Source organism: Aotus nancymaae, unplaced genomic scaffold (assembly GCF_030222135.1).
Source record: "Aotus nancymaae isolate 86718 unplaced genomic scaffold, 86718_ANA_hifiasm-v0.15.2.pri h1tg000076l, whole genome shotgun sequence".
Taxonomy (NCBI): Eukaryota; Metazoa; Chordata; class Mammalia; order Primates; family Aotidae; genus Aotus; species Aotus nancymaae.
The window spans coordinates 12,975,706-12,995,734 of NW_026988491.1; the positions used below are offsets into that span (position 1 = coordinate 12,975,706).

At 43.4% G+C, this 20,029-nt stretch overlaps 1 protein-coding gene across 1 annotated transcript in view; it reads right to left on the reverse strand.

Annotated features, from left to right (window-relative positions):
* Positions 1 to 4,022: 4,022 nt before the first annotated feature.
* The window catches only part of FAM227A (family with sequence similarity 227 member A), a 52,695-nt gene continuing 36,688 nt past the window's right edge, over positions 4,023 to 20,029 (reverse strand). Inside the window, exons 13-15 of the mRNA XM_064368336.1 lie at positions 13,464 to 13,629; positions 10,916 to 11,063; positions 4,023 to 4,151 (exon numbers count right to left, since the gene is read on the reverse strand). Of these exons, the coding sequence (XP_064224406.1) occupies positions 4,025 to 4,151; positions 10,916 to 11,063; positions 13,464 to 13,629 (441 nt within the window). The 3' untranslated portion in view covers positions 4,023 to 4,024. The remainder of the gene's footprint in view (positions 4,152 to 10,915; positions 11,064 to 13,463; positions 13,630 to 20,029) is intronic.

Sequence of the window (20,029 nt, forward strand, 5' to 3'; positions counted from 1 at the left end):
CCTGGTTGGAATGATTCTCTTGCCTAAGCCTCCTGAGTAGCTGGGTTACAGGCACACACCACAATGCCCAGCTATTTTTTGTATTTTTAGTAGAGACAGCATTTTACCATGTCGGCCAGGATGGTCTCTATCCCTTACCTCATCATCCGCCTGCCTCGACCTCCCAAAGTGCTGAAATTACAGGCGTGAGCCACAGCATCTGTCTGGAAAGACAGATTTTATACAAAGAGGTAGGGTCTTACTATTTTGCCCAAACCCCTGGCCTCAAGCAATCCTCTTGCCTTGGCCTCCCAAAGTGCTGAGATTACAGGTGTGAGCCATCATGCCTGGCCTGTTTGTTTTTTAACAAAGCTTTATTGAGGTATAATTGACATATGAGAAACTGCACATATTTAAAGTGTGTTTAGGTATGTATACACCCATGAGCCCTTCACCACAATCAAGATAGTGGACATATCCGTCACCCCCAAAAGTTTCTTTGGGCCTCTTTGTAACCCCTTCCAACCCTCTTAGCCCCTCTAGCTATCCCTCCTGTTCTTTAGGCAACTGTGTGTTCTAAAACAGACAATTCATCATCAAGTCATAAGCAATTCAAAATCAGGACTATAGCATTTTAACTTCATCTTTTCTAGTTCAACATCTGAATTTTTCTTCTTCCATGCTGAGAATATGGGTTTTCAGCAACACTAGGAATGACAGAATTAGAATATCACACAATTACTCATTTGCTTTATCCCACATTACAGCACATACTTTTTACATGTTAGTTCTCTTTGATGCTCTACCCCCCTTCCCTTATAAAGGGCAAATAATTCTTCTCCATAATTTTCCTTTCTAATATTTACAAAGAGCAGAGACAGGATTTTTCATCTTTAACATCCTGAGAGGCCTACCGTTCTGAGTCCTCAGTAATTTCTGGAAAGGGTCCATGCAGGGATGATCTTGGACTGTGCAACGAATGGTCCTGAGAGACAGAAATGCAGTTTGTCCTGGGCTTAGAAAACAAGGAGCCCTTCTTGCTGCATGGGGGCTAATGGTAGAGATGGATAGGTAAACAGGCAATTACAACCTGCTATGGTAACTGCTGCCATAACAGGGTGGCACCGAATGCTGTTGGAGCAGAATGCAGTGGAGCACCTGTGCCTACCTGGCTCCTGGCAGATTAGGGAAGGCTCCCAAGAGGAAGGGATGTCTAAGTGGGGTCCTGGAGGAAGAGCAGGAATTAGTAATGTTCGCAGTTAATAAAGAGGAGCAAGGAGAAGGCATTTTCAGGTCCAGAAGCAGCAACAGACAAAAGGTCCAGAAACAGGAAAGTGTGGTTCCTAGAGGAACTGCAGATGAAGAGTTGACGGTGGCTGGGGTAGTAAAGGGAAGGTGAGAGAATGCTCTGCTTATCTGCCCCATACGGTGCCTTGTACCTGGCAGGTGCTCAATGTGTGCAGGTGCTCAACGTGTTCTGGTTTCAGAAGAGTATACTTTTTTGTTTTTTGAGACGGAGTTTCACTCTTGTTGCCTAGGCTGGAGTGCAATGGTGTGATCTCAGCTCACTACAACCTCCACCTCACAGGTTCAAGCGATTTTCCTGCCTCAGCTTCCTGAGTAGTTGGGATTACAGGCACTGGCTGCCATGCCTGACTAAATTTTTTGTATTTTTAATAGAGATGGGGTTTCCGCATTTTGGCCAGGCTGGTCTCGAACTCATGACCTCAGGTGATCCACCCGCCTTGGCCTTCCAAAGTGCTGGGATTACAGGCATGAGCCACTGCGCCGGGCCAAGTAGAGTACACTTTCTAGCAATGATAACAATAAGAGCTTGTGGCAATTACAAAGTGAGAAGTACTGTGCCAAGAACTTTGCATAAATTATCTCATCTAATCCTCACAACAACCCTCCTAGGTAGACATTCCCTTTCTGCAGTCGAGAAAGCAAGTTCAGAAAGGTCAAATTGCACAGCTACTGTGCTGAGTCATACATCCATGGTGAAGCAGTGCAGTGATTCAAAGGCCCATATTTTCTCATGCCAAAGCCTGAGCTCTTTTCCTCTTACCTCTCCTTCATCCCCTTTTACAAAGTTAACAGTCTCCAAGGGGGTCACCTAGGGTTCCACTCAGGATGCAAGTAAAGACAAGACTGAGGAATGACCCATATGTCCCAAAATCTGCTTATCTGCTGCTTGGTTTGGGCAAACAGCCATCTGCACCATTTCTTGTTTTATTTTGTTTTAATTAATTAACTAATTTATTTATTTGAGATGAAGTCTCACTCTGTCACCCAGGGTGGAGTGCAGTGGCTCGATCTCAGCTCACTGCAACCTCCACCTCCCAGGTTCAAGCGATTCTCCTGCCTCAGCCTCCCAAGTAGCTGGGATTACAGGTGCACGCCACCACACCTGACTAATTTTTTTTCTATTTTTAGTAGAGACGGGGTTTCACCATGTTGGTCTGATTGGTCTCAAACCCCTGACTTTCTGATCCATCTGCCTTGGCCTCCCAAAGTGCTGGGATTACAGGTGTGAGCCACCATGCCCGGACCATCTGCACCATTTCTTTCCTCTTGGCTGTGACAGGTGGACTGTTCTAGCACAGACCAGGTCACTTCCTTATGCCTTGAAGCTCAAATGATAAAGCCTAAGCCCCTCAGCCCAGCTGCTGCTCCTCTGGCAAACCAGCCCCTGTGCCTGTGCCCTTCAGTGAAATATCCTCTGTCCCAAAGGGCTGCTGGCATACTGGCTTCACCTGCCTTGGTTTTTCTCAGATTCCATGCAGATCTCTATCAATGCATTTATTGATTTACATATCCATCTCTCTCTTTCAGACTGTGAGTCCCATAACGTCAGGGACTGTGTCTTTATTTATCTCTGTATCCACAGGGCCTAGTGCAGGGATGGTACAGAATAGACATCTAGCAACCTAATCATCCTCACCAAGCCCCAGTTTCTTCCTAGGAGAAAATGGAGGTAACAATATCCATCCTGGGGGACATCAGGAAGGTTAACTGAGATAATGTCTAAACCAGGCTTAGCAGGACACTTAGCACATAGTAAGTACTCAATAAATGACATCGTCTATATTACTATTACTATGTTACACAATAGTTTATATTCCAGGCCAGGTGCAGTGGCTCACAATTGTAATCCCAGTGCTTTGGAAGGACAAGCCAGGAGGATCACTTGAAGCCAGAAGTTCGAGATCAGCCTGGGCAACACAGTGAGATCCTATCTCTACAAAAAATTTCTTAAAAAATTAGCCAGACATGGTGGCATGGCTGTATTCCTAGCTACTTGGGAAGCTGAGGTGGGAGGATTGCTTCAGTCCAGGAATTTGAGGTTGCAGTGAGTTATGATTGTGCCACTGCATTCCAGCCTGGACAATATAGTGAGATTCTGCCTCTAAAAAGATTAATTTAATTTTAAGTTAGTTAAAAGTAAAATTTTATCTTGGTGATCTCTGCCTCTCTGGTAAACAGCTTATCTTTTCTAAACTCAGCCCAGGGACATGACATCTGCAAAGTGTTTCTGTGTGGCTCCCAGGCCTCTGCCTTCTTTGTTTTCCTCTGTCCAAAACTTACAGCATTTAATTTGTTAATACATCTGTCTTCCCTCAATGATGACTCCCTTAAGAACAGGGCCTGTGTCTTATCTACTGTTAATTACCCAGTGTCTACAGCATAGAACTTTGGAAACCTTTCCAAACCTGGGCTTGCTGCTATGTAAAATGCAGTGGATCATCCCTAGTTCATATGGCTAGTATGAAAGTTTAACCTTTATATGAGGTCATATTTGTAACATACTCACAAACATGCACGTAATAAAATACTGAGTGAAAGAGTAAATGTGTGAATAAATGTAGTGACCCAAGCACCAGCTCTCTGCTCCTCCTTTTCACTCAGCCTATGAAAAACTACAACGAAATCTTTCCTTTATTGTGAAATTGTGATTCCTATTTCTCAGTCTTTGGCCACAATTTTCCTTTTTCCTTTTTCTTCTGCTCCATTTGGTAGCAGAAAGGTCATGGATTCTGTGGTTCTAGGAACCGTATTCTGTAGTTCTGGAACCTAGTTCCAGGTTGTGGCGTTCCTTGGGGCTTGGAAGTGAGTAGAGAGAAATGTTCAACTTCTGTTTCTCTTCTCTTTCCCTCTCCTCCTTTCCCCTCCTGTGGGGGAAACAAACAAACAATCAATTAAAAAATCTAATTTCTTCAAAGACTCTACATGTGAGCAGTGGCGTGGTCAGTGGGTGATCCCTGTATACACGGAAGATTGAGGGCGTGCTCCTGCCTCCAGAGAACGAGGTCAGGCAGGACATCTGGCATCCACAGCTTCCACATCACCAGTGCCTCCATCCTTCACCTTTCACCAGTACTGATAGGAACACTGCTGTGTGGGATCTGAACTGGGCCCTGAAAACCTCTAGGCAGCAGGCAGGTACGACCGCATTGGAGGTGACATCCCTCTGGTGAAGCTGAAAGCCTGGGTTGTGTTTTCTAACTCTGTGTTCCCCATCTGCCTCACACTTCCAGATGTTAATCTTCAGAATATTATTTGCTGGGCTATGAGATGGAGAGTAGTCTCACAAGCCTAAACGACTTCCTTTAATATTTCTTCTTCTTTTTTTTTTTTTTGAGAGAAAGAAAGAAAGAGAAAGAAAATGGTGGAGAGAGAACAGGATTCTTGCTCTATTGCCCGGGCTGGAATGCAATCTAAAAATAGGTATTAAAAACCTCTTTTATGCCGATAACTGTGTTTAACAATGGAGACACGAAGGAATAAGGGAAGAAAATAACAAACAAACAGCCAACCAATATTTCATTTAAGTCTGTGAAATGCTATGCAAATGCTGAAGAGTGATTTACTTCCAATTATGCAGTCACTTTCAAAATAGGTGTAATATGATACTGACCAAAATGTATGTTCTGTGGACCTGGGGTGGAGAATTCTATAAATATTCACTAAGTTTACTTCTTCCAGGTCTAAGTTCAAATCATAGATGTCCCTATTAATTTTCTATGTCATTGATCCATCGAATATTAACAATGTGGTGTCAAAATCTCCCGTTATTATTGTGGGGGAGTCCAGGTCTCTTTATAAGTCATTAAGAACTTGTCTTATGTATCTGGGTGCTCCTGTATTGGGTGCATATATATTTATAATCATTAACTCCTGTTGTTGTATTGATCCTTTTACCATTATGTAATGTCCTTCTTTGTTTCTTTTAGTCTTTGTTACTATTAAAGTCTATTTTGTGAGAGATGAAAGTTACAACTCCTGTTTTTTTTTTTCTCTCCATTTAATTGGTGAATCTTCCTCCATCCCTTTGTTTTAAGTCTTTGTATGTCGTTGCTTGTGAAATAGATCTGGATACAGTGTATCGATGGATTTTGACTTTTTATTCAATTTACCTGTCTGTGTCTGATTGGGGCATTTAATCCATTTAAATTTAGAATTAATATTAATATTTGTGAGTTCAATATTGTAATTTAATGCTAGCTGGCTATTTTGACCATTAGTTGATGTAGATTCTTCATTATAGAGATACTCTTTACGTTTTGGTAAGTTTTTGGGATGACTGATACTGGTTGTTCCTTTCTGTTTATAGTGCTTCTTTCAGAAGCTCTTGTAAAGCAGGCCTGGTGGTGATGAAATCTCTGAGTGCTTGCTTGTTCACGAAAAATTTTCTTTTTCCTTTGCTTATGAAGCTTAGTTTGGAGGGATATGAGATTCTGGGTTGAAAATTCTTTTCTTTGAGGATATTGAATATTGACCCCCACTCTCTTCTAGTTTGTAGGGTTTCTGGTGAGAGGTCTGCTGTGAGTCTGATAGGCTTCCCTTTATGGGTAACGTGACCTTTCTCTCTAGCAGCCCTTAGAATTTTCTCCTTTATTTCAACCATGGTGAATCTAGCAATTATGTGCCTTGGGGTTGGTCTTCTTGAGGAATATCTTTGTGGTGTTCTCTGACCTGGAGTTGAATATTGTCTTGCCTTACTAGTTTGGGATAGTTTTCCTGAATAATATCCTGAAAAGTATTTTCAAACTTGGATTCATTCTCTTCGTGACATTCAGGTACACCTATCAAACGTAGATTAGGTCTTTTCACATAGTCCCATATTTCTTGGAGACATTGCTCATTCCTTTTTATCCTTTTTTCTCTAATCTTGACTTCACGTTTTATTTCATTAAGTTGGTCTTCGACCTCTGATATCCTTTCTTCTGCTTGATCAATTTGACTGTTAAAACTTGTGCATATTTCACGAAGTTCTCGTGTTGTGTTTTTCAGCTCCATTAATTCACTTATATTCCTCTCTAAATTATCTATTCTCGTTAGCATTTCATCAAACCTTTTTTCAAAGTTCTTAGTTTCTTTGCATTGGGTTAGAACAAGTTCTTTTAATTCACAGAAGTTTCTTATCATCCACCTTCTGAAGCCTACTTCTGTTAATGGAACGCACTCATTCTCCATCAGGCCTTGTTCCGTTGCTGATGAGGAACTGTGATCCCCTGTAGAGGGAGAGGCATTCTGATTTTGAGTATTCTCAGCCTTTTTACGCTGTTTTATTCCCATCATTGTAAATTTATCCACCTGTCATCTTTGTGATTACCGAGTTTCAAATTAGGTCTCTGAGTGGACGTCCAACTTGTTGATTCCCAGCACCGAAATCTGAGCAATCCACTGCTCTGGCCAAAACAGCGGTGTTAAGATTGATGGTGCTTTTCTGCCCGGGAATCTCTGGTCTAGCTCCCTTCTTGAGTCTGTCCTTCAATCAGCTGAATAGGCGACTCTGTCTTCCCGGAGCTCCAAATGTCGGCCAAAAGGGGACCCAGTTCCTGCTTACTCTGCACCAAGAACCGCCACGCCGGCCACAAGAGTCGCGCTGGCGACCCGTGGGGCTCCTCTGCTGGGAATCTTCTGGTCTGTGAGCAACAAAAATTCGTCTGAAAGTGTGGCGTCCTCTCGTTCTCTGCACTTTTACTGGGAGCTACAATCCCGAGCTGCTAGTGATCAGCCATCTTGGATCTCTCTTAAGGCACCATTTTTATCTGTAGACAACACTTTGAGAATCACTTTTGTAATATAAAGCATGATGAGCTTCTCAACAATCTTAAAGATCTAACAAAAAGTGGATGTATTTAGCAACGCAACTGCTAACACACGGTTACAAATTTCCTCCTGACAAAAAACTTTTACTATGATAACTTGCCCTAATATGAATTTCTTTATTAAATAAGGATATCCTTAATTTCAGAAACATATAAGCTGTAAACTTAATTCTGGATATTCTATATGAATTTATTTTTAACTAGTTCTGAACTTGAAAAAACTTCTGGCCATGGAGTGGAATTGTTATTTGCAACTTCCAGAAGAAATGCATTTCTTTGGATTCATCTTCCTTTGAACTGGATGGAATGTGGACCTCATGGTTGGAACTTGAGCAGCCATTTTGTACCATGAAGCTAAATCATGGGCTGAGACTAGTGGAGCAATACGATAAAAGGATCTTGAGACCCTGACACTATGAACATCCATATCTACTAGACTCCTTGTAAATGAGAGAAAAGAAATTGTAATAAATTTTAGCCACTGTTTGAGTTTTTCTGTCACTCTAGGACAAACCTAATTATAACTGAAACAATGACCTACCTGTGGGCCTAGTTCTATAAAAAGTCTATACAGATCTTATTTTATTTGATCAATACAACCCTACAAAATAGGAAATACTACCAAATGACTGAAGTGCAACAAAACCACTGAGGGTCAGTAAGCTATGTGCAAATAACCCTTCCATTTTTATTCCATGGCTAGAACTTAGCCCCATAGCCAGACCTACCTGTGGCCTTAAAAAGGCAAAAATAGTTTAATAGTCCGTGGTTACAGAACCAGTAAGTAAAAAGACCTGTATTCCAACCTTAGCCTCTGCCATTCCATGGATCCTGCCATCAAGGCTTGTTACAACTATTTGGAGAGACAGATACATGAGCAATCATGATGCCTGGTACCCAGAAGGTGCTGAAAATATTTGTTGGGACAATGAACAAATGCATAAAGAAAGCATAATGAACAACAGTTACAGAAGCAGAAGCAAAGAGCTCCAAAGAACAGTCCCTGTGTCTTCTCCCTTCTCTATTCTGACCCTTTCCTCCCTCACCTACATGTTCAATCTCTCCCCCTTCACACAGGCTTGGGTCTTCTACTTTATGTTTATTTATGTATTTATTTATTTTGAGACAGGATCTCACTCTCTTGCCCAGACTGGAGTGTACCTAGCATGCTCTTAGCTCACCACAACTTTTGCCTCCCAGGCTCAAGCAATTCTCCTGCCTCAGCATCCTGAGTAGCTGGGGTTATAGGTGTGTGCTACTACTGCCCGGATAATTTTTATATTTTTTATAGAGACAGGGTTTCACCATGTTCGTCAGGCTGGTCTGCAACTCCTGACCTCAAATGATCCACCCACCTCAGCCTCCCAAAGTGCTGGGATTACAGGTGTGAGCCACCGTGCCCAGCCTTCTACCTTATGTTTAAATTTTGCCCGTTACCATCTGATCTTGCCTTTTGGATGCAGAATTTTATTCCTTCTGCTTCCTAGGAATCCCACCCATCCATGAAGACTGGAAGTCCCCTTCATGTCCCAGGCTCTGACTTCTGAATTTAGCCTTGTTGAGACTGCTCTCTACCAAGTTGCTTACCTCTCTCTGCCCCGTGTTTTGGAGTCTGGCCACTACACTGCTGCTTGCTGCTTCCCAACTGTCCTTTGTCCCCTTGGCTTCACAGGCAGTGTGCCTACATGTATGGACTCTCCTCCCTCCCTTCTGGTCACTCCTCCCCCACTTCTTCTCATTCCTCCCCCTATAGAATCTTCTGTCCTCCCTGATGTATGTGGTTGCCCTCCAAGGTTCTGTCCTCAACCTCAACTTCCACATCTGTAAAATGGGGATAAGTAAATAATCGTACCACTTTATACACACTGTCTTATAACCTAAATTTTGGTCCAATAATATGTTGTGACCATCTTTCCTTGTAAAATAAAAACAGAGGGACATTTTTCTTGGCTGTAGAGTATGGACGTATGATAGTTTATTTCACCAATCATCTTTTGATGAGCATTAAGGCTTAACTGCATTCCTGTGGTGGTGGTGGTGGTGGTGATGCCTAACCGGGTTTTGTGAATGTGTGTGGTCTTTGTCCCATATTTTATAAATAACTCAATTGGAGGCCAGGTGCGGTGGCTCACGCCTGTAATCCCAACACTTTGGGAGGCCGAGGCTGGCAGTTTATAGAGGTCGGGAGATTGAGACCATCCTGGCTAACACGGTGAAATCCTGTCTCTACTAAAAAAAAAACAAAAAATTAGCTGGGCGTGGTGGCATGTGCCTGTAGTCCCAGCTACTCAGGAGGCTGAGGCAAGAAAATTGCTTGAACCTGGGAGGCAGAGGTTGCAGTGAGCCAAGATCGCGCCACTGCACTCCAGCCTGGGCAACAGAGTGTGACTCCATCTCAAAAACAACAACAGAAAAAACAAAAAACAAAAACTCAATTGTGTCACATTGCATAACAAAGTATTTATCTACATGTTCATATATTTCTGTCCATCTTAATATGGGAGGCATGGATAGCTGTCTAGCCAACAGCAATTCCCTCTTTCTCATTTGCAAACTGAATCCCATTTTGTTTTGAATAACAAAGTGCCCAGTTCTATGGAAGGTCCAGTCCAGTCATGGAAATCTCACCCTCCTTGGCCAGATACTTCCCAAGCTTCTCTTGCAGACAGGGTGGATACATGAAAGAGTTACAAGGGCATGCAGGAAAGACATGAGAGAGACAAAGAAGGATAAAAGAAAGTGAGCTATTCTTTACGGAAAAATACCAGCTAATAAATGTAGAAGGAATGGCAGAAGTAGAAAAATTACCATTTTACAACCTCAAATGTAATAGTTGATCAGGCAAAGACCACTGATGAGTGCTAAAACCCCCGTATGGAAGATGTTGGGAAAGCACATTCACACAGTCTGGGAAAATCACATCCTTTATTACTGACTAATCAGAAAGACAAACACGTGCTCTTACAATGCAGGGATCTGGCAGATACCAGCTTAACCAAGTGTTTAAACTTAGCATCACCAGTAGTGGGCAACCTGACATGATAATGTTTCCTAATGGGATGCGACGTGAATACACAACATCGTTTGTGAAAGACTCTGGGAAAAATGATTTAACTTGAATCCAATCAAACCTCTAGCATAGACCCAATGTCCAGTGTACAAGAAATATAGACTAGACTATATTGGAACAAATCCAATGATACTTTGAGGAAATATCAGAAAAACCCAGAATGTGGCTTGAGCTTTTCAAAAAACCCATGTCATAAAAAACAATTAATAAAAACAGGATACTGTTATAGATTCAAAGACACCAAAGAGATTAAATATAATTTCTGGCTGGGTGTGGTGGCTCACACCTATAGTCCCAACATTCTGGGAGGCTGAGGCGGGCAGATTACCTGAGGTCAGGAGTTTGAGATCAGCCTGGTCAACATGGTAAAACCCTGTCTCCACTAAAAACACAAAATTAGCCGGGCATGGTGGTGCACACCTATAGTCCCAGCTACTTGGGAGGCTGATGCGGGAGGATTGCTTGAGCCCAGGAGGCAGAGGCTGCAATGAGCCAAGATCACACCACTGCACTCCAGCTTGGGTGACCAAAGCGAGACTCTGTCTCAAAAAAAAAAAGAAAGAAAAAAGAAAAAACAACAACAAAAAAGCTCTGGTCTCTGTTATTAGGAGTTTATATTCTGACTGCAAGAAAGCTGACTGTGCTTACAATAGTTACAGGGAATCCCCCCCACCCCCACCAACCCATTTAAAAATGACGATGACTATGTGCTGCAAAAGATGAGTGGCGTTTCCCAAAGCCCTTTCCATACCTGGAGAAATTGTCTTGCAGTTCCTTTAGGTACTTGTCAAAATAATTCCATTCACTCCAGTGACGCTGGTACAACTGATTGAGGTTGTCTTTCCGCTTCTTCATGCTGCACAGGGTCTCTTTAATGACGTCAGTATACATCAGGGTGGCTTCCATTGTCAAGGAAATCCTGGTACTGTTAAACTGTGTTGACTCTGCATTATTAGTGGTGTGAGCACAGTGCATGGGGAGGAGGGGCATGGATGACAGAGAAGGGAAAATGCTCTGCCTTTCTGGATAAGATACCTGAAATCTGAGCAGGAAATGACTCTCCTGCTCTTTGACCATGGCCTGCTTTGGAGGGAAGAGGCTATCCTATCTGTGGCCAGGCATTCTCTACCTAGGAATAAAGCCCTTCTCTGCCCCTGCAGATGGAAGGCAAGACTAAGAAATACTTTTTGAGACTATCATCTGAAATTCTTACTCTATTATCACGGTGGTGAATAGGAAGGGCTTCTAGCTTTCCTTTTCTTTCAGTCAAGGCCTCATTCTCCATCTCGTTTGTATATAAAAACATTCTCCCTAGGGCTGGGTGCGGTGGTTCACACCTGTAATCCCAGCATTTTGGGAGGCCAAGGTGGGCAGATTACGAGGTCAGGAGATTGAGACCATCCTGGCCAGCATGGGGAAACTCTGTCCCTATTAAAAATACAAAAATTAGCTGGGCATGGCGGTGCTCATCTGTAATCCCAGCTACTTAGGAGGCTGAGGCAGGAGAATCCCTTGAACCTGGGAGGAGGAGGTTGCAGTGAGCAGAGATCGCGCCACTGTACTCCAGCCTGGTGACAGAGTGAGACTTCGTCTCAAAAAAAAACATTCTCCCTCTGCTCTGCCCTCCTTCCACCACCTTGATTGGTTAGAATCTCAGCTACACTCGCCACAAGCTGTGAGACCTCAGACAAGATATCATTCATCCTCTATGCCTCCATTTCCATATCTATAAAATAGAAGTAATAATGCCCATTTTAGATGATGTTAATAATAATGGTAGTTACTTATGTAGTACCAGCTGTATGAGATTTAATTCTCATCACAACACTACAAGTTTGGTATAACTATCCAAATCTTAAATGAGTAGATAAAGATACTGAGCTTGGAGTCGAGCTGTGCACATAAGATCTCAAAGCCATTGGTTGCTAAACTGGGACTCAAATCTAGGGCTGTGTATCCCAACCCAGGTTCTTTCCACTACACAAAACTGTCTTTACAGAACAATGAAGTGATGTCTGGGAAAACATGTTGCAAGAAATCAAACACTATGAAATGTGAGTTGTTATTACTCTCTCCCTATAGAATGTGTAAATAAGTGTGTGGATATGGAGTTCCATGAAGCAGTAGATGCAAAGTCCTCCCTAGTTCATTACGAAACTCCTCCTGTTGGGGCGCTCCATGTAGACGTTGGTCATCCCAGTCCTTGTTATCTGCCAGGCACTGTGCTAAGCCTTTACCTCTGTTGTGTCTGTAATCTGCAAAACAGACCTATGAGGCAGGTACTCTTATCCCTATTTTACAGGTGAAAAAAATGAGGCACAGAGAGAAGCTGGAACTTACCTCAAATCACTCAGTTGCTGGTTCCTGAGTCCAGGTCTATTTGAGCCAATAGACCAATTTGATTCCAAATAGAACTCATGTTCTGACTCCCATGGTAAACTGCTAAGACTCAGGATGCCAACACATGCCACACCTGTTTTCTTGAGATCTGAACATGTGTCCATGTGTCCTTCCTTCCTTCCTTTTTTTTTTTTTTTTTTTGGAGTGAGTCTTACTCTGTCACCCAGGCTGGAGTGCAGTGGTGTGATCTCAGCTCACTGCAACCTCTGCCTCCCAGGTTCAAGTGATTCTCCTGCCTCAGCCTCCTGAGTAGCTAGGATTATACGTGCATGCCACCACACCCAGCTAATTTTTGTATTTTTGGTAGAGAGAGGGTTTCACCATGTTGGTCAGGCTGGCCTCAAACTCTTGACCTCATGATCCGCTCACCTCAGCCTCTCAAAGTGGTGGGATTACAGGCGTGAGCCACTGCACCCCACCTGAGATCTGACCTTTCTATTAGATCTTTAGGATAGATGGTAACAGTGCCAGGAATTTGCTGACAGGTCTAAGGGAGGAGCATGTCTGAGGAGGGTGATAGATGGAACATACATGTGGACAACAAAATTCTTGGGTCAGTACATACTCTGGGGCCAATGAGTGTCTTGGAAGTATTATTTAGTTTCAATATATGATAGAACACCAAGTTAGCACATTCATTCTGGTAAGTGTCAAAGAGATTTTGCACATAAGGAAATTTGACACACTCTGGGGTCTCACGGCCAGTTCACGAGGCTGGCTCTAGATTTGGAACTCAGATGAGCATTATTCTGACCCTGAGGCTCATACCACTGGCCACCTCTGATGAGTACCCACAGCGTGCCAGGTGCTAGGCTAAGGCCTTGGTGCCGTTCTCTGACCTCTGCTTCTGGGAAGAGGAAGCGGGGGCCTGGAGCAGTGCGTACCCTGCCCACAGTGACAAGGATATGGGGTGCCTGTAGTCTTTTCCCTTCTGACTATCAATACATCCTTGCCGTACTGCTGCAGACTGGCGTAGTTATGGAGAAAGTACACAATCAGAGGGCTCCTCCCATAAATGTTGAAGAGGTTTGAGGTCATTTCAGGACTTCTGCCAGCAGCACAAGACTGAGGATGAAAAAAAGAGGAAAAAATAAAGGATATTGTCATTTTTACAGTATGTATTAAGAAACAGAAAGGCATCAAAGCTGTCATGTCCTTTGATCCAGTAATTCTAGTTTTAGGATGCATCCTAAGAAAATTACTCACAATAAAGAAAAAAAGGTAAAGGCACAAAGACGTCCATGGCAATTTACTATACATAGCAAAAGATGAGAATAACTTAGATGTTCAAGGAGAAGATATTGATCTCTCTACCCAAAGGAATGGTATACCACTATTAAAATGTTCATGAAGAGTTGGCAACCTAAAAAAGGCTTCAGCTACCAGGTGTGGTGGCTCATGCCTGTAAAGCCAGCACTTTGGGAGGCTGAGGCGGGCAGATCACCTGAGGTCGAGAGTTCGAGACCAGCCTGGTCAACATGGAGAAACCCCATCTCTACTAAAAACACAAAATTAGCTAGGTGTGATGGCGAATGCCTGTAATCCCAGCTACTCAGGAGGTTGAGGCAGGAGAATCGCTTGAACCCGGGAGGTGAAGGTTGTGGTGAGCCAAGATCGTAACTTTGTCTCAAAAAAAAAAGTTTTCAGAGTTTCAGGTATAATAGTAAATTTTTAAATACTGAGATGCAAAGTTTGATAGTGTTATGTATATGTGTAGCTATATATATATACACACGCACTCAGATTGTAATATATAAAGTATATGTATACTCAGATTGTATTTATAAAGCATATATATGTGTGTGTGCATATATATATATATATAGAGAGAGAGAGAGAGAGAGAGAGAAAGAGAGAGAGAGAGAGAGACTGAGTCTCAATCTATTGCCCAGGCTGGAGTGCAGTGGCATGATCTCAGCTCACTGTAACCTCTGCCTCCTGGGTTCAAGCGATTCTCCTGTCTCAGCCTCCCAAGTAGCTGAGATTACAGGTGACCACCACCACGCCCAGCTAATTTTTGTATTTTTAGTAGAGACGGGATTTCACCATGTTGGTCAGGCTGGTCTGGAACTCCTGACCTCATGTAATCCTCCCACCTCAGCCTCCTGAAGTGCTTGGATTACAGGCGTGAGCCAAATGTTAATAATTGATTCAGCAAATATGTATTGAGTGACTGCTATGTATAAATACTATTTTAGGTGCTGGAGATTCCGCACAGAACAAGACAAATTCCAGCCCTCATGGAGTTTGCATTATAGTTGGATGAATACTAATAAGATCAAGCAGGCCAGGGTATGGAGAAAGCTAAGGAGAAGAGGACTGGGCTTCCAAGGCTGTGAGGAGGTGAGACCTCAGGGATCCTGAATGCCGTTGGGGAGGGAGCCATTGCACGGTTTATCAGGAGATGCTCCTGGCTAAGAAGATAGCAGGTGCAACAGATCCAGCCGCCAATATGTATTTGATTGAGGGGCAGAAATGAGGTGGCTCACATGGGGTGGGGGTGGTGCAGAGGGAGCAGGGGCTATGGTCATGGTGAGGAGCTGGGATCTTTTTTCTAAGGGTCATGGAAGCCACTGGCAGATTCTGAGCTGGAGTACAACATAATCTGAGTAATCTGTTAAGGGCGTTTTCACTGATGTGAGAAGAAATGACTGTGATGGTTAAGAATGGGCGCAGAAGGGCAGTCAGGAGGCTCTTGTGGCGATTGGGGAATTGCTGATGAGGGCCAGGACTTGGTGGTTGCAGACAAGGGGTGAAAAGTGAGCAAATTTACAACATACGATAAAGGAGAACTGGCAGGATTTGCCGATAGACTCAACTCCACGTGGGTGTGAGAAAGAGAAGAGTCTAGGATGGCTCAGAGGGCTTGGATATCAGCTGCTCAGGTGGAATGATCTGGGGAGGAACCAGCTGGGGCAGGGGGTTGGGGAGTCAAGAGTCCTGTTTCAGATGCTATTTGAGATGCTAGTAGAGAGCCAGGAGGAAACAGATCACAAAGAGAACAGGCTGGGGCCAAGAATGGTTTGTTTTCTTCTGCCTTTTTCCAAAAATGTCAATACTCCTTTTGTGTTTAAAACAATACATTTTATTTTGAAGAAGCAGTTATACTTTAATGGAACAAAAAATTCTGCCTCATGAATCAAGGCTGCAGCAGCACCCAACCACACTATTTTTGAATCTTGTCCTAATGGGATAGGGTTTCATTTAATTAACCGTCTAATGGGATTTATTCTGTCTCCAGCAAGGTTTCTCAACCTCAGCACTACTGACATTTGGGGCTGGCTATTTCTTTGTTGTGGGATGCTGTCTTGTGCATTGTAGGATGTTAAGGAGCATCCCTGGCCTCCCCCCAATGCCCCTCTGCCCCCAGTTGTGACAAGAAATGTCTGTAGACCTGGGCAAATGTCTCCCAGGGGACAAAACTGTCCCAGTTGAGAACCACTGTTCTAATAGGAAGATACCACTGGAGTTAGTAGGGAACTTATGGATCATGTGGTCCAGTGATTCTGACACCCTGTTTCCTAATGGGGGCCATGCTGTGTGGTCACCAGGGAAATGGGGGGAAACAAGGAAAAATCCACCTAAGTCTAACATGAAGTAAACTGATTCACTTTAAGGACCTTTTAAAATTTTTTGCTTTTGATATTAATGACTTTCTTTTATAAAATGCTAGTGATGACAGACAGCAGTGATTTTGTTTTAATGAATTTACTTGGTAAAAAGGTTAATTTTTCAAAGTCTATGAAAGTCCAGTATCTAGGATCCGCGAATGCATTGCAAGGTTTATCTGAGAGTTGTTCTTCTGGCAACTCAGCGTCCTTTCCCTTTCCTAACAGCTCCTGACTCTTGTGTGTTTTTGTGGGGGTGATCAGCCCTCTACTGCATTTGGGCTTGAGGTTCTTTTTTTTGTATTTAGTAGAGATGAGGTTTCACCACGTTGGCCAGGATGGTCTTGATCTCCTGACCTCGTGATCTGCCTGCCTCAGCCTCCCAAAGTGCTGAGATTACAGGTGTGAGCCACTGTGCCCAACTGAGGGGGTTTTAAATCAGATGTCTTGCTCTCCCGATGAGAGCCACAGGAGGGGTCCTCAGAAGTCTTCACAGGCTCTGGAGTCAGAATCTTCCTTTCACTGCCCCCCACCCTACCTCCACCACCCAGTTACAGCACCTGGAATAGCCTGGCCATTCAAAACTTCTGCTCCTCGGATTCTGAGTTTTGAGTAGAGTAAAATACGGACTGAAAACATGTGGAAGTTTCCCCATTCCAGAGATGTCACTTTGAAGAGATGGTTCGAGGGCTGCAACTACCTTCATTCTTCTGGTCCCTGGACTGATTCTCCAGACTCCTTAGTTACTCAATGTTCTTTCAGCTTTTGCTCAAGTTGGCCACAGACAGCTTTGTTACTTATAAGCAAAGAAATCCAAGTGATACACATCCTTTCAGGAATATTCTCAACAGGTAAATGCACATTTTTGCTTCCCCAACTTTGGAGACAAGGAACATGCTACCTTCTGAAACATCCAGTACCACTGTCAGTAAGTATCCTATTCCTCCCAGGCAGGAGGCAGGGGAGGGGATTTGGGTACAAGGACCTGGGCATAGAAATGGGAAGGGCTGGCTCATAGCCACATCACTAGGTGAAGAAGGAACAGTGGGCAAGGGAAGAGACATTCTGGAACATCAGACCTAAGGAGCAGATAGAAAGCAAAGCAGGCCGGGCGCGGTGGCTCACGCCTGTAATCCCAGCACTTTGGGAGGCTGAGGCAGGTGGATCACGAGGTCAAGAGATCGAGACCATCCTGGTCAACATGGTGAAACCCCGTCTCTACTAAAAATACAAAAAATTAGCTGGGCATGGTGGCGCGTGCCTGTAATCCTAGCTACTTGGGAGGCTGAGGCAGGAGAATTGCCTGAACCCAGGAGGCGGAGGCTGCGGTGAGCCAAGATTGCACCATTGCACTCCAGCCTGGGTAACAAGAGTGAAACTCCGTCTCAAAAAAAAAAAAAAAAGAAAGCAAAGCAGGAGGCTGGGCACAGTGGCTCATGCCTGTAATCGCAGCATGTTGGGAGGCTGAAACGGGAGGATCACTTGAGGTCAGGAGTTCAAGAACAGCCTGGCCAACATGGCAAAACCCAGTCTCTACTAAAAATACAAAAAATTACTGGGCATGGTGGCACGCACCTGTAATCCCAGCTACTCGAGAGGCTGAGGCAGCAGGATTGCTTGAACCTGGGAGACAGAGGTTTCAGTGAGCCAAGATTGCACCACTGCACTCCATCCAGCCTGGGCAACAGAGCAAGACCCTGTCTCAATCAATCAATCAATCAATCAGCAAAGCAGGACCTAGCATTAAGAGCAAGACCCTGTCTCAATAAATAAGTAAATAAATAAATAAATAAGCAAAGCAGGACTTAGCATTAAGGGGTTGGCATCAGAGATCTAGGAAGAAGAATGACTTGGTTTGAGAGCTAGAGCTGGGAAAAAACCCAGCAGACTGCAGCACAGCCAGATGCAAAGTGGGTTTGAAATGACAACTTGGACTCTTAGGAAGTTCTTTCTTACCCTAGATTAAAATCACGCTGTCTATAATTCCAATCCATCTTCCTCCAGAGTCACATGACAGTCCTTAAAATATCTGAGGAGAGGCTGAGTGCAGTGGCTCATGCCTGTAATCCCCAGCACTTAGGGCAGCCGAGGTGGGTGGATCATGAGGTCAGGAGTTTAAGACCAGCCTGGCCAATATGGTGAAACCCCATTACTAATAAAAACACAAAAATTAGCCAGGTGTGGTGGCACAGGCCTGTAGTCCCAGCTACTTGGGAGGCTGAGGCAGAAGAATTGCTTGAACCCGGGAGGCAGATGTTGCAGTGAGCCAAGACTGTGCCACTGCACTCCAGCCTGGGAGACAGAGCGAGACTCTGTCTCAAAAAAAAAAAAAAAAAAAATATGAGGTAAGCCCTCAGGTCTTCTCCAGCTTAAATATCCCCAGTGCCTTGATGGCTCCTGAACACAATTTGAGTTTGGCTGTACTCTCTGGACACGTGTCGATGGGGCCATAGGAAGTGGGACCATCTTCTCTCTTGCTCTGGTCCTCATTTTGACATTTAGATAGTAATTTTCTGCCATCTCTGAGACAAAAATCTTTATGTATTTTTTTTTCACAAAATAAATTCATTCTCATTGTGAAAAATTCATACAATGTAGAGATGTACAAGAAAAAGCTTTCCTCATCCCCACTCATCTTTCTTAGCAATAAACACCATTAATATTTTTCTGTGTATCCCTCCAATTTTTATTGTATCCCTCCAAAAATATTAACAGTGTTAATATTTTTCTGTGTATCCCACAATATTTTCTGTGCCTCCACAGGCACATACTGACTTTACACCAGAAACATATTTCAAAAATAAAGATGGAATCACCCTATACATAATGTTTTACAACTTTAATTTTCACTTGCTAACTACATTGCCTGTAATATTTTCTTGATTAATTTAATTTTATTATTATTATTTTTATTATTTGAGACTTAGTCTCACTCTGTCACCCAGGCTGGAGTGAAGTGGTGCAATTTTAGCTCACTGCAACCTCTGACTCCTGGTTCAAGCGATTCTCCTGCCTCAGCCTCCTGAGTAGCTGGTATTACAGGTGCCTGCCACCATGGATGGCTAATTTTTGTATTTTTTAGTAGGGACAGGGTTTCACCATGTTGATCAGGCTGATCTCGAACTCCTGACCTCAGGTGATCCACTTGCCTCGTCCTCCCAAAGTGCTGGGATTACAGGCATGAGCCACCATTTTCTTGATTAACTTTTAGATGTCATTGGCTGACAGTCTTTCATATCAGAAAGATTTGATATGAAATCCCCTTCTGATTTCATATCAGAAGGTGTAAATCTTCCTCATGGCTTTTCACAGCAGCAGAGTATTCTTATTATGGACACTTCAAAATTCACCTATTTCTCTACTGAAATTGAAGTTTTCTTTGATTTCTGCTGGTACAGATTAATACTGTAAGGGATACTCTTGTAATGAACATTTCTACAGGATAGATTGTTAGAAGCTGAATTACCAGGTCATAGGTATATGTATTTTAAAATTTTAAAGGATGCCCTAAACTCATGACAAAACATCTAAAAATGCAAGATACATATTTTTAAAAATCCTTTAAAAAGGAGTCTAGGCTAGGTGTGGTGGCTCATGCCTGTAATCCCAGCACTTTGAGAGGCTGAGGTGGGTAGATCACTTGAGGCCAGGAGTTCAAGACCAGCCTGGCCAACATGGTAAAACCCCGTATCTACTAAAAATACAAAGAAATTAGCCAGGCGTGGTGGTGCATGACTGTAATCCCAGCTACTTGGGAGGCAGGAGAATCACTTGAACCTGGGAGGCAGAGGTTGCAGTGAGCCAAGATCATGCCACTGTACTCCAGCCTGGGCAACAGAGTGAGATTTGGTTTCCAA